Here is a 13112-nt window from a genome sequence, read left to right as displayed (position 1 = left end):
AGTGACACATTCCTCATTCTAAGAGGAATGTAGAGTTTGTCCAAAGTCTTATTTCCCATGTTTGCCCAGACAAACTCCTCGGAAGATGTCTTTTGATGAAGGAAAAAAAAAAAAAATTATCTCAGAAAAAAAAGAGCAACCCACCAAAACCAACCAAACAAAAAAACAACCCAAAAGCCCCCACAAGCATCGTTAAGTAGCTAGTTTTTTCACACAGATCAGAAAGGCATTTTTCCTTAAAGTACTTCTATTTCAATTTAGTTATCTCAACATTCCACTACTTAAAACAGATATAGTTTATTTTAGTTCTGAAAGGCTGTGGAAAAGAATAGTCTGTAGCTCCCACCTATCACAGAAATATCCTAGCTGGATAAAAGATCAATCCAAAGATGGGAACAAGAGATACAGAAAATACAATCATAGTTACACCATAAATGTGCAGCTCACTAACTATTAATGCAAAATTGGCTCAAAAGTGAACAGTATCAACTAACCAACTTTTCAAAAGGAACCAGAAGTCCTGAGGCTTAAAATTTACCGACTGATTTCTTAAACATTTCAGCCTTTCCTCTTACATAAGAGAAGGAAATCAACTCCTAATTTGAGTAAAAGATTGAACCTCGCTATAAATTAGAGACTCTTAAGAGATATACCTTTTCTTTCTTTTATTTTTTAGCTTGAACTCTTCAGGACAGGCAACATTCCTCAATACTTGAGAACTACTTTTTATGTTGTGAGCCTTATCCAGCTAAATTGTAAATTATGGCAGTATTACTAACTTGTTTAGCCTGGTTTAGGAAATTTTATAGACATTTGTCCAAGAATCTACATAAGAAAAGTAAATCACTGAGACTTTTCAGATTATTTCCTTTTCAAAATCATGGTAAATAGGAGATAAATATATCAGAAACATGTACAAAATTAGACTAAATGTACGTTGCAGTACTAAACTACAAAATGACAATAGCAATAAAATAAATAGCAATAGCAATAAATTTAAATTCAGTATAAGTTGGGATTTGTTGTTGTTTGTTTGGGTTTTTTTTTTTGTTTGTTTGTTTTTAACATCCCCTTAAGGAATTTTTTTCTAAATCAACACATTGAAGAAAAATTATATATAAACTAAGAATAATATAAGAAAAATGAATATAAAATTATGACCTAGTGAAATGAACAAAAGAAATAGTAGCAAGCAGATATTAATGGAGACTAGACTTATTTGTAATTCAGTGTTCTAGCCTAGACAAAATTAAACAATGCAGTTCAGGTTCTGCCATAGTTCTGATTTGAAAATAATTCCTTTGTTGCTGATGGTTATCATATCATCATATTGGAAGCCTATTGGTAATGAATTTGGCTGTTGTTTACGGTACCAGCAAGAAATAGTGTAAAGATAAAAAATTGTGTATGCAAGGTGAATATACTCTACACTTTTTGAGCAATTTTACCTGCAAAATAATGTTAGAACTCCTTCAAAAGGATTTTTCAGGGTCCAGTTAAAAACTGTACCATACACATTTCCTGCTTTATGACAGAATATGTTGTCATGGCATTCCTTAAATGGTGTGCACTCCATTTCTCCCAGTAACCATAATTTTACTGGAGTCAATGTGCAGTCAGAAGACACAATCTGAAAGGAGAATCTGACAGATACTGCAAGGACAGCAAGTATATCTTCCATGGAACCTGCAAGAAAATACAGTAAGAAGGTATTTGACCTAAATATTTTGATCATGTTGCATGCATTAAATGTGCTTAGATTTTTGGTTCACACTCCCAGTTTTACGTGAAGAGTTTGCACCTGCATTCAGGCATTCTTTGGGAATTTTCTTCTCACCTAAATTCTTATACCTACTTCTGTCAAGTTAGCTGATTAACAGAGCCCCACCTATATCATGAGAGCTCTAAAGATAAACGTTACCTTGCCAAAAGAAGACTATTAATAGCCTCCCGTGATAGTAAGATGACATGTTGGCTTTAGCCAATAATACAGCATTAAAAGAAGAAAGAAATTAAAATTCATTGCAAACGATCAAAAGGGTATTTCGCCACATGAACAGAAGCCCAGTTCAAAATCAATTCAATCAGGAATATTAAAAGAAAGGAAAATAAATTACCTTACTAGACGTGCAGATGAGGAAAAGCTTCAATTACTTTGGTATTATTTAAGAGGTAATACTATGTCAGAAAAAAAATCTATGTATCTAATCAACAGTAAGTATCTTATTTACAGAAAAAACGCAGGCTTCAGCATTCTTTACTTAGACTTATCTTCAAATTTAACCTTTCCAGATATACTTCAGCACCAATGCTAGTGCAAAACCTTACAGCAACTCACTTAACGTTTTTTCCATTTTGAAAAATGTTCCATCTTGTATTTCACCCAGCTTTTAATTCCCAACAGGTCTATGCAATTCGTGTTCAAAGAGACAGATGTGATTACACTTTGAAAACTTAGCTTGGCAACACCTAGAGTAAACAGAAGAATCAACCATATATTTATGAATCCAAATTATATCAATCTATTTACCTGTACAGTAACTATTATCCCTTAGCATCTTTACTGAATGTTTTCCATTTGAAATATCTTCCAGACTTAACAAAATTTTCCCACAGAGTACAGTAATCTTTTTGCTCTCCTGTAAACTATTGTTCCGATGTTTTTGTTTCTTCGCATGTAGAAGAACTATGCAACATACACGATGAAATGCCAATAATGGTGAAAGGCTGGTAACAGCAATGACTGTCTTTGCTCCATCCAGCTGAACCCTTGAACATCTGTTAGGAAACTCTTTTTTCAGATCATTTTTCCTATGCAAGTCCAATTTCATCTTTTTTGGAGGAGGTTCAATTTGACACGAGGAGACAGCCAATGCTGAGGCGGCTTTGTTCAGCTTAATGATTTTATTTCGACACTTGATAATCGGAGAAATCGAAGAGAAGCCTTGATCCATCACTAAAGATAAACTGACATCACTCATTGACCTGTGAAAATCCATATAAGATGACCGCACTCCCAGTTTGTATTTTGCCTTCTGACAAATAATCAGAACTTTGCAGATATATACAGACATTTAAGACTACCACAAACTCCAGTATCATTCCAGGTTAACTCATAGACTGTGCAAAGAGTGTAAGTCCTTCAAATGACTATTTCATCTAAGCTTAGTATAAAGATTTTCAAAACGTGGACTGAATTTTCTAAGAGCTTCTAGGAGTTAGATGCCTCATTTCAACTGAAAGAATTTGGATGTCTAATTCACCCAGAAAATGTTGAAAATTCCACACAATCCATGCAGATACTCTATGACATTTATAGTTTATTTTTAAACACTTTCTTTTAATAAAAAATTACAGAAAGTATCAATTCTGCCCTCTTTGAGGACTGAAAGCTCTTCTGATGTTCTATATTGTTTTATAGATAATTCAAACAAAATTGAATGTAGAGTAAAATAAAAGGTTTAAAATACCTTAAACATGCAGTAATTTCCTGAAATGTATGAAGTACTTTATTTATTCAATACAGGGTTCTTTCAATGAAATCCTAATATTACTGTTTCAGACCCTCTCTTAATGGGTATCTTATTCTATCAATCAATTCAGACTCAAGATGTCACTGACATCTGAAAGTCTTATGAATGCCTAATTTTCTTTATGGAGAAGTATCACCACCTCATAATGCAATCTAAAACATCGCTGCAATCTTGCATTAGTAGGAAGTACAAAAATAATCAATAAAGACTTACAGTGTTGGGGGTGGAGAGAAAGCAAGCCCTTTTCCCCCAAAACACAGGTCGTTGTATATAGTACTGAACTGGAGCCCAGAAGACCTAGGTTCTGTTGCTAGCCTATCAGGTAACCTTTGACAAATGACTTCATCTTCACAGATCTTTTCTCAACTGTAAAAATGGGGGAGAGGGCAATATTGCTGGTCGTTTTTAAAGCATGGTTCAAAATATTCCGAGGATTTGTGAAGCTATACAGAAATTAAGTATTTCATTTTCAAAAACAAAGTCATCATCATCAAAGCTAAAAGAATAAACACTGCCAAGGCAAAAAAAATCTCTTGCCTCAGTGGCTCTTAACAGAGGCTGTCAAGAAGATCAGGTCAACTTTCTTGTAAAGTTATAGCAATCTGGCAGTTGAGAAATAATATACCTGCAGCTCCAGCAGAATGGCCAAAGGGTGTAACAGGTCAGCTCCCTCACAACCACTTGAATGATTTTCAGTGGCATCAATAGCCTTTAAGATTACCCTAACACAGTCTCAGCTACACTGCTTGTGGGAATATAAGTCAAAAGGTAAGTTCTTACTCCACCAAAGTTTACATTACACAATGCACATCATAAATTTATGTTTCATGTAATCCTGTTTTTTATACTGTGTTCCAAATTAGTTCCCTCCCAGTAAGGAGGGACATAAGTAGTATTTACAACTAGAACCAAGCAATTAAAATGAACAGAATAAACAAATAATTTTAAAGGCAATAATAAGAATAAACAAATAATTTTGAAGGTTTAAGTATTGTATGGCTGATTGTTCCACATAATCTATGCAACACAAGCTTAGCAAATATTTTATTTGATTGGATACTGGACTGTAGCATAGTTCCATTCAAAAGCTGAGTATTTATTAAGTCGATCAGAGAATTTAAAATGTTTTCTTTTGCGTTTCTTTAAGCAAATCACTCTTTCGGAATGGCAAGATGTTAACAGTAAGGCATCAGGAACTGTATAGCTAAGACAGAGCTTTATCTACACCACATACTGATGTCAGCATAGCTGTGTCAACATGGACCATAATTTTTGTGAAAGAAAACTCTGTTGTAAAAAGCCTCCAGTAATTATGTGGTTATACTGACACAACTGATTTTTGCCTATACAACGCATTTTTTTGCCCAGTGCTAGAGAGAAACAAGCAGTAGCAACAATACTGACAAAGACATGCACTTGAAACGCTTTATATACAGATGCTCAAAATGAGAAGGTTCAAAGCTCAGAAATCCACTCTTGCTACTGCAGAGCTTAACCTGCAAATTCAGTTTCTATAAAACTACTCAATGAAATTATTAGATAAATTTATATACTTACAAGTAAAATGATCCAGTTAGTTTTACTCCAACTACCAAGCTGTCACCCACAACACGCTGCCACAGTTTCTCTATGAAGTGCTCTGGGACTTTAGATGCCAATGATGTCTCTTTACTAAGAGAATGAGGAGGATTTTCTACATCATCCCAGAGAGAGACAAGACCTTCCTTACAGAAAAACAGTTTTTTTAGATAAATTGAGTGGAGATATCAGTTCTTTTTATACTGCATTACTTTGTGTTTTACCACAAATGATTGCTGGAAGTGCTTTTAAGATACATAAAATGAAATCTGTATAAACTAGTTTATTCTCTACAATAGATTCAAAAGACAGAATTGCATTTTCTTAAAACACATGATATAATGAAAAGCACAGCTTGTTCTCTCCTTGTAAACGTCACATGTATAAATCTTGAACCGTCATACAATTAATTGTCCAAGAAGATTTAAGGTACTAGAATGTATTTTATATTACTACATTAATTGCTCGAAATTTTGTTGTCTAAACCTGGCTGTCTTGAAAGGGACCACAACATTAACTGAAAGGGAGATCAACTCCATTTCAAGCAAATTAGGAGGCTTCTTCAGAACAACATATTAAGATAACATTTTCCTAACCTCCATCACTTTCTCAGCCCACAGTTCACTCTGCCCCCATTATAAAATCAATTTTGCTTACACAGATCTATGACAGCTCATTTTTCGTAACATGTTAGATCACAGACAGATATTCAATATCTAAGCAACTGTGCCAATTAAGACTGTACACTCGCCCTTCTGTTTGTCACTAACTCTTTGTTAGAGGTTACTCATACAACTCAGTTGTCAGGAGGTATTGTGCAAACCAATTTCAAGTAAAGGCAACTAAATTTACTCTTATCTACATACATTGACAGGTTAAGGTAATGAACCAGACTTAAAAAGCAGATTAATGAGTTTTGATAGTGGCAATCCCTACTGGTGAAAGTAACAACTGGTTGAGAGACGCACCCTCAACTAATGGCTTGGCAGAATTCAGAAGTGATCTGTACTCTCTTCTGCATTTTACCTCTTTTGCCGTTGGTAGAATATGGGTTCGTTCTTCAACAAGATCTATTAATGCTCTGCAAGATTCAAGAATAACCCTCTTTTTGAGTCCTAAATGCTGCTGTAGCTCTCGAACAGAGGTGCAACCAGCCTGTAAAAGATAAAAACGATCATTAGACTTATGCTTAGGCCTACTGCAAATAAGAACTGATATTGAAGATACCAAGATATCTTTTCAGCTTTCCACTTTTATGCAAGTATCACAAGTCAAGATCCTGGCGTTCCTCAAGTAATGCTTCTAAAAAATGTTTAAGTCAGGCTACTCTGCTCCCAAAATATGAATCTAAGAATCTTGGCCTCTCAATATTAAACCTAGAGTTTAAGACAAACTTCTAAGGTAAATTTTATCAAATTATGTAGATATTCAGCCCTTTCATTATTATTTCTGCTTCATTTTTCCATTGATACCAGTTTTGATTTCTTCTCAAGACTTGTATTGATTATTGGTCAAGTAAATATATTGAAGAGTTGACAGTTTTATAAACAGGCTATGTTTATAAACATAGCTATGTGCAGGCTATGTCTCCGTGGGAAAAAAAAAAGAAGGAGGAAGGAAAAAAAGAGAAAAAGAAAGAGAGAAAGAGAGAAAGAGAGAAAGAGAGAAAGAGAGAAAGAGAGAAAGAGAGAAAGAGAGAAAGAGAGAAAGAGAGAAAGAGAGAAAGAGAGAAAGAGAGAAAGAGAGAAAGAGAGAAAGAGAGAAAGAGAGAAAGAGAGAAAGAGAGAAAGAGAGAAAGAGAGAAAGAGAGAAAGAGAGAAAGAGAGAAAGAGAGAGAGAGAGAGAGAGAGAGAAAGAGAGAAAGAGAGAGAGAGAAAAAGAGAGAGAGAGAGAGAAAGAGAGAAAGAGAGAAAGAGAGAAAGAGAGAAAGAGAGAAAGAGAGAAAGAGAGAAAGAGAGAAAGAGAGAAAGAGAGAAAGAGAGAAAGAGAGAAAGAGAGAAAGAGAGAAAGAGAGAAAGAGAGAAAGAGAGAAAGAGAGAAAGAGAAAACGAGAAAACGAGAAAACGAGAAAACGAGAAAACGAGAAAAAGAGAAAACGAGAAAAAGAGAAAGAAAAAAGGAAAAAGAAAAAAAGAAAAAAAGAAAAAAAGAAAAAAGAAGAAAAAAAGAAGCATTCCAGCACTAACTTCTTAGATTTTAAGCAAGCTCCTCAAAAGCTATTCTCTGGAAAGCAAGATCTTGAGAAGTCCAGTGCTGCCAAGGAGAGAACAAAGCTCACCATTAGAATGCAAAAACAAACTCCCCCCCGGGTCAAAAAAAAAAAAAAAACAACCAAACAACCAAAAAACAAATCAGGATCAATCATAACCAACTGACAAGCCCGAATAAAAAGCACTTCATCTAAGTGAAGTGATGCCCTCTGCTCAAGCTGCAATGGCAAAGGGCATTTAGGGCAAGTAGCGCTCATCATGATAAGTTCTGTAAAAAAATTATTTGCCACCTATCAAGCCGTGCATTGTAAGTACCAGATTCCAAGAAATAACCCAGTGCCAGACTTGAGTCAGGAGAAGAAAAGGAAGAGTTAAGAACAAAGATGATTCTACAATACCTTCCTAATCGAGGTCATCAGAACACCAAACCATTACTTACTCCCATTGGTGAGCAACTCCTGAATAAACAACTGAGAAACAGAAAGCAACTGGGGAAGCAGAGACTGAGAAGCTGTCCCAATGGCCAGAGATTCACTGATGTATGCTTGCTGACCAAGCTGACTTTTGCAAGCCCTTTTTCCTCATAAGGCAACACAAGAATGAGACCTAAAATTCACCACATGGCAAACCCAAGACTGGGTAGCGCCCCCCATCAACTCTCTCTAGAACAAGCAACATGCACATCCTTTCTGCCAGATGCCAAGACGTACTGCGCAACAAACATCAGCAGAAGTCACAAACTTTGCACTGTGAAAACAAGACAATACAACTAGATCACCTTAAAATAGAAAATAAACATCAATATAAAAACAAGGCTGTCCAGAGCCAAACACAATAGAGCTGTGAGTAAATCCCCCATGAACAGCAGAACAGATGAATCACTGTCAAAAGCAAAGCAAATTAAGGCAGAGGCTTAGAAAGTAGAACAGCCAAGTGCTTTGACACATTGCAATTAAAGTTGCAGTATTCATAAATAAATAAAGTAATACCCGTACATACAGAGCTAAAACTACTGAGCCAAGAACTCTGGCACTTTTACAAAGGAAACAAAATGGAAAGGAAGATTCATGATTGGCAAGACTAAAAAATATTGGGAAAAGCAAAGGTAAATGGAAAAAGTAGTCAAAAAAGGCAGAGGGAAACATAATTTAGAGATCTATATGCTGAAGCTGCTCCTATGATAAATAACTGGTTCTACGTTTTTCAAGTGACTAAAATCCCTTGTGAAAAAAATATCAAAAAGAAAATGGGTCAATCACAGCAATAGACAGAAAAATAAATACTTAAAACTTACACTAAAAATAGTAATAAAAATCAAATTATTTCTTAAATAACTTTCTACCCACCCCAAATCAGCATTGTCAGAGTAAGAACAAAACAATTAGAGATTGCACAATTCAATAAATCAGTAGTAAGGATTAAAAAAATACCTGCCCCAAAACAGGCAAACTAAGTCAAAGGAAATAAATTAATCATAGGTAAAAGAATTTGGCATTATAATCCTTGCAAAACTTAAATACTTGGGGGGAGAACAGGCCAGTGGACATAAAAAGACACTTCTGCCTCGTGGTACTTCTGCAAGAACAGCCAACTAAAACCATGAGAAATGCTGTAACCTCAGCTGTTGTAATGTAACTGTAGTACTCTGCCAAAAGAAGTCTTCTTCCGAAGATACTAAAACGAGTGTTAAAGAAAAAAAATCTTCAGAAGAGAAAAGGCTGGACTTGGGCCCAAAAGACTGTATACAAGATAAACACAGAACAGTTAAAAAATGCACAGACTGATATATTTTTCAATTTCACTACCTGCAAAGTGCAACTTATATGTATTGCTGTGTATAACTTAAATGCAGCCTACTTATATGCAAGGAACCATAATTCAGTCCTGCAGAAGTTCTCTGCAGGAGAAAAAACAGCTACGCAGATGTGAAATAGAGGTAAGCAACAGAGGTAGGAAAAAAGGCTATATCTGCTATTTCATTTTGCCCTAAAAGATGAGATTCCACAGAGACTGTCAAAACGTGATTTGATTGCAAATTTCCAGAAGATGTGAATTTTCATGATAAATATCAAGAGGCACCACTCCAAGGCTAAATAATGTTTGGAAATTCCCAAGCTAAGCAGGATCCATGCCCTATTGCATCAAAACAATCATCTGATGACAAAAACCAGCAAAAGTACTTCACTGTTCAGGGAAACATACAGAACAACGGAGATCTCAACAAGGAAGCAACAGTAAGCTTAAAAAGAAATATCTGCACCTACTTCCAAATTCATCAGCATGACAATTTCAAAGATTTACAGCATTAAAACATCAGAAGATTTTCAACTTGCTTAAAAGGCTTGTGCTAGCATGTGGCTTTGAAAATTAGAGATCAAAAAAATCTTTAAATAAATAAATAAATAAATAAGGTCTTACGAAGGATTCTGTGTCTGTAAGAACTTTATCAGCAGATGATACATGAAATCTCCCGCCAGTGGCTTGTTTCCAGCAGAACCAGTAGAATGTGCAAAACAGACTATTCATTTGATCCTAACACAGATTCACAGAACTGTACAGCTGAAAGCCAGTTGGTGTATTAAAAGAACAAAGTCATAGAACATAGTTACATAGAACATACAGCTGTCAATGGCAGGGTGACAATCTTCATTACAACAGTGGAAGGGGCAACAAATGAGAGAGATTGAAACTAATCTGTTTTGTAGAGGAGGAAAGTAATGTAACGAGTAGGGAAAGAACGCAGCAGCAAATCAGTTTTAAAATATATGACTACCCAAAAGAATCCAGAAACGGGGAAAAAAGGCATTTGGATGGAAGCTTGCACTTTTGCATGTAAAAGCCAATAGGTCTCTAATGTGCAAAGTGAAGAACTGTAAAAATGCAGGGTTGGAAGGGACCTCAAGAGGTCCTCGAAATTAATCCAACTTCTGCTTTCTTGTGCCTTTCAGGAAGGAAAAAAAATCTATTGTCCAGTGTTCTCCAAATAACAGCTATTCTCTTTTGCAAGATATATAATATCTCTTTAGGCATCTCTTTTGCAATTAGAACTAGAAAAGTCTTTTCTCTCTCAGTCTTTTCCTAATGTGTCATAGTTCTTCTTTTGTTCCATTACTAAACTTTTGCCAGTTAATTTGCTTCATTTTTAAAGGCTGGAGATAAAACTGCCACAATATCCTACTTAAGTTTTCACTAATTCTCAAATGACGGGAATAATTACCTTCTATCTCATACTTAAAGCACTCTTAGCAAACTAACAATAGCCTCACATCATTGACTCAACTTGAGATTTACACTATCTCCTAAAGCTTTTTTTTTTTTTTTTTAATAATCTTCCTATTTTGTCAGTTATTACCCATTTGGTATAGGCCAACACACAATACTGCAAAAGAACATCTTGGAGAGTATGCGGGGTGTTTACTAGCAGGATGAAGGGATGAAAGGGAGAAAGAAAGAAAGAAAGGAATGATATATCCCCATTGATTACTTGGACTCTGGCAAGTTCCCTCCACCTTGTTTTATAAATGATGCTAATTAAAAGAAGGATACATTTTAGTTTCACCTACTGTACTTTGCAAAATTATCCTTATAAAACTGCTAGTAACAGAAGGAAAAACATCAGCAGGTGGTGAAATAACCATGGTCGCTAATTTGGGCAAAAGTAAAAGCCAACTTGGCTGAAGTCTGTGGACAAAGAAACAGACCATAACGCTCTTCTTTATTTTCAGGATTAACTGCCACTCATCGGCACTCACTGGGAACCTAGCATTACGCTACCTCGAAGTATGTAATGAGGAGCAAAAGTAGTAAACATTCTGATTTTATTAAACTGGTATTTAAACATCTATGAGTAAAATGACTGTTACGAAGCTTTGATAGGATAGCTTCAGTATTACCTCAAAAGTTTAATTAAAATTAAATTAGACCCTTCCAATTACCCAAATACATTTGTAACAACTGAGAGAACTGAAACACAGACTACCACTGATTCAAGCATGGTTACTTAATGATGTTGTCTTCTCCCTGAACCACTTCTCCAATAAAAACAGTATCATTAACCTCAGCCTTTAGATAACGTAATGATACAGAAAAGTAATTTGGAGAAAATATGAAGGCAGAACTATTGAGTACAAACCTGTAATCTTGTTTCAAGAGCTTGGACAGTAAGCAAACTATTCTCTTGCAATCCTTCTGCAGCAGGAACATCATGTTCATAATGAATACCTCTCTAAACAAACAAAACAAAACCCTGAATTAATTAAAAAGCTGAAACCAAGGTACAGGCTATTACACAGCATTATAAAAATCTGGGGGAAAATACAGAAAACCAGAGGAATCACAGTATGCATTTTAAAAGAAAAATCTTATCTTCTGAAAGCAATTAGTTTGCTAGCACATAATGGAAAGACCCAATTATGAGAAGATAATTAACAAGCACTATGGCCTTAATTAAGAGTTCTTAGCCAAAAGGTAAGCATTGTAGCAAACCTGTTGCATACGTGAAGCATTTTCAACCGCATTAGTTTAATTTCCCAAACGAATGTTGATGCTATCAAGGAAGTAGAATAATCTCTCCAGATAACTTATCATTACAGCCGGGAATACTGTATTCAGACTTCAGGGCATTTCACAGCACACATCCAATTTCACTTTGCACCAATACTTTAATGATTTGTTGAGGTTTTCTTAATTTAGTAAGCACAGACTGAGTAGCTGAGAAAAGGCAAGCTGAACTTACTACATAGTTGACCTCTCCAAGATCCGTTATTTTGAATGTACTTAACACGTCTGTATTGGAATCATCCTTAAAAAGCAGTAACAGTTGCTCACTTCCAGAGCCAATAAAATCATCCACCAGAACAGACTTCACTTTTTGCCATTTGGAGGCCACCTACAGTAGAAGAGATTTTGAAACACATATATTTGAATAAATCTTGTATTTAAGATTTTGTTTTGGTGAAGCTTGTTTTTTATAAAGAGGCAACCTATTCAGGTGTGTGGAATACAGTATTTTAAGAAGTTTCAGGCTCTCACTCTTACTCCATCATTTAGAGCCTATGTAACCCTGGGGAAAAAGATCACTTTCGAGAACACAGTTTGAGAGAAGATGATAACTTTTCAGTGTACTCAAACAGCTGAATAGCTGAATGCTGTAACATTTATTTAGAACCAGTAATACTTGCAGATCAGTTAAAGTCATTATACCTTTGACATTCAGAAACATCTTTGTTGCATTGCACACTTAAATACGTTTGAGAGGTAAAGACAAATTTGTACAATAATGCTGACGACTAAATAGGACAAACTTTCATTTCCTGAGTTACCTAAGTCTTCTTGACTGAGTATTACAAAACCCTAGCAGTTAACTTTGTCTCTCCTGACTTCAGGAAACAAGAGAGAAGCCTCCTCTTGTCATTTTCATGAAACAATAAACAATACTTTTTGTTATTAGGAAGTGAGACTCAAAAGGCTTTTAAATTCCAATGAAAAGTTTATGCTTTGCAATGATACCAGTTTACTTTAACACAAATTATGTAGGCACACTCATAACTATCTTACAACTTCAAGTTCTCATACTCTGGAAGTTTACAATTAGCAACAGAAGCTTTGGCTCAGATTTGTAAAATGTATTATAGAATCCAGGATTTATTTTCAGATATATAAGCAAGCAATGAAAGCAAAACAATCTCACACTTTAGACAGGTTATTTTAACAGAAGCAACAATAACAACAATAACAAAATCTATAGAACTTAAACATGTAGCTTTTCAGTTGCAGAAACTTCCAGTAAGAC

General features: G+C 35.2%; 1 protein-coding gene across 6 annotated transcripts in view; it reads right to left on the bottom strand.

Moving 5' to 3' along the window:
• The window catches only part of FANCB (FA complementation group B), a 52187-nt gene that overhangs the window by 36896 nt on the left and 2179 nt on the right, over positions 1 to 13112 (bottom strand). For all 6 annotated transcript variants that reach the window (XM_075175851.1, XM_075175863.1, XM_075175860.1 and 3 more), the window contains exons 3-8: positions 12057 to 12209; positions 11454 to 11546; positions 6138 to 6266; positions 5091 to 5257; positions 2531 to 2985; positions 1449 to 1686 (exon numbers count right to left, since the gene is read on the bottom strand). In XM_075175851.1, the coding sequence (XP_075031952.1) occupies positions 1449 to 1686; positions 2531 to 2985; positions 5091 to 5257; positions 6138 to 6266; positions 11454 to 11546; positions 12057 to 12209 (1235 nt within the window). The remainder of the gene's footprint in view (positions 1 to 1448; positions 1687 to 2530; positions 2986 to 5090; positions 5258 to 6137; positions 6267 to 11453; positions 11547 to 12056; positions 12210 to 13112) is intronic.

Source organism: Calonectris borealis, chromosome 1 (assembly GCF_964195595.1).
Source record: "Calonectris borealis chromosome 1, bCalBor7.hap1.2, whole genome shotgun sequence".
In the NCBI taxonomy this organism is placed as follows: Eukaryota; Metazoa; Chordata; class Aves; order Procellariiformes; family Procellariidae; genus Calonectris; species Calonectris borealis.
This window is presented reverse-complemented; position numbering and strand designations above follow the sequence as displayed.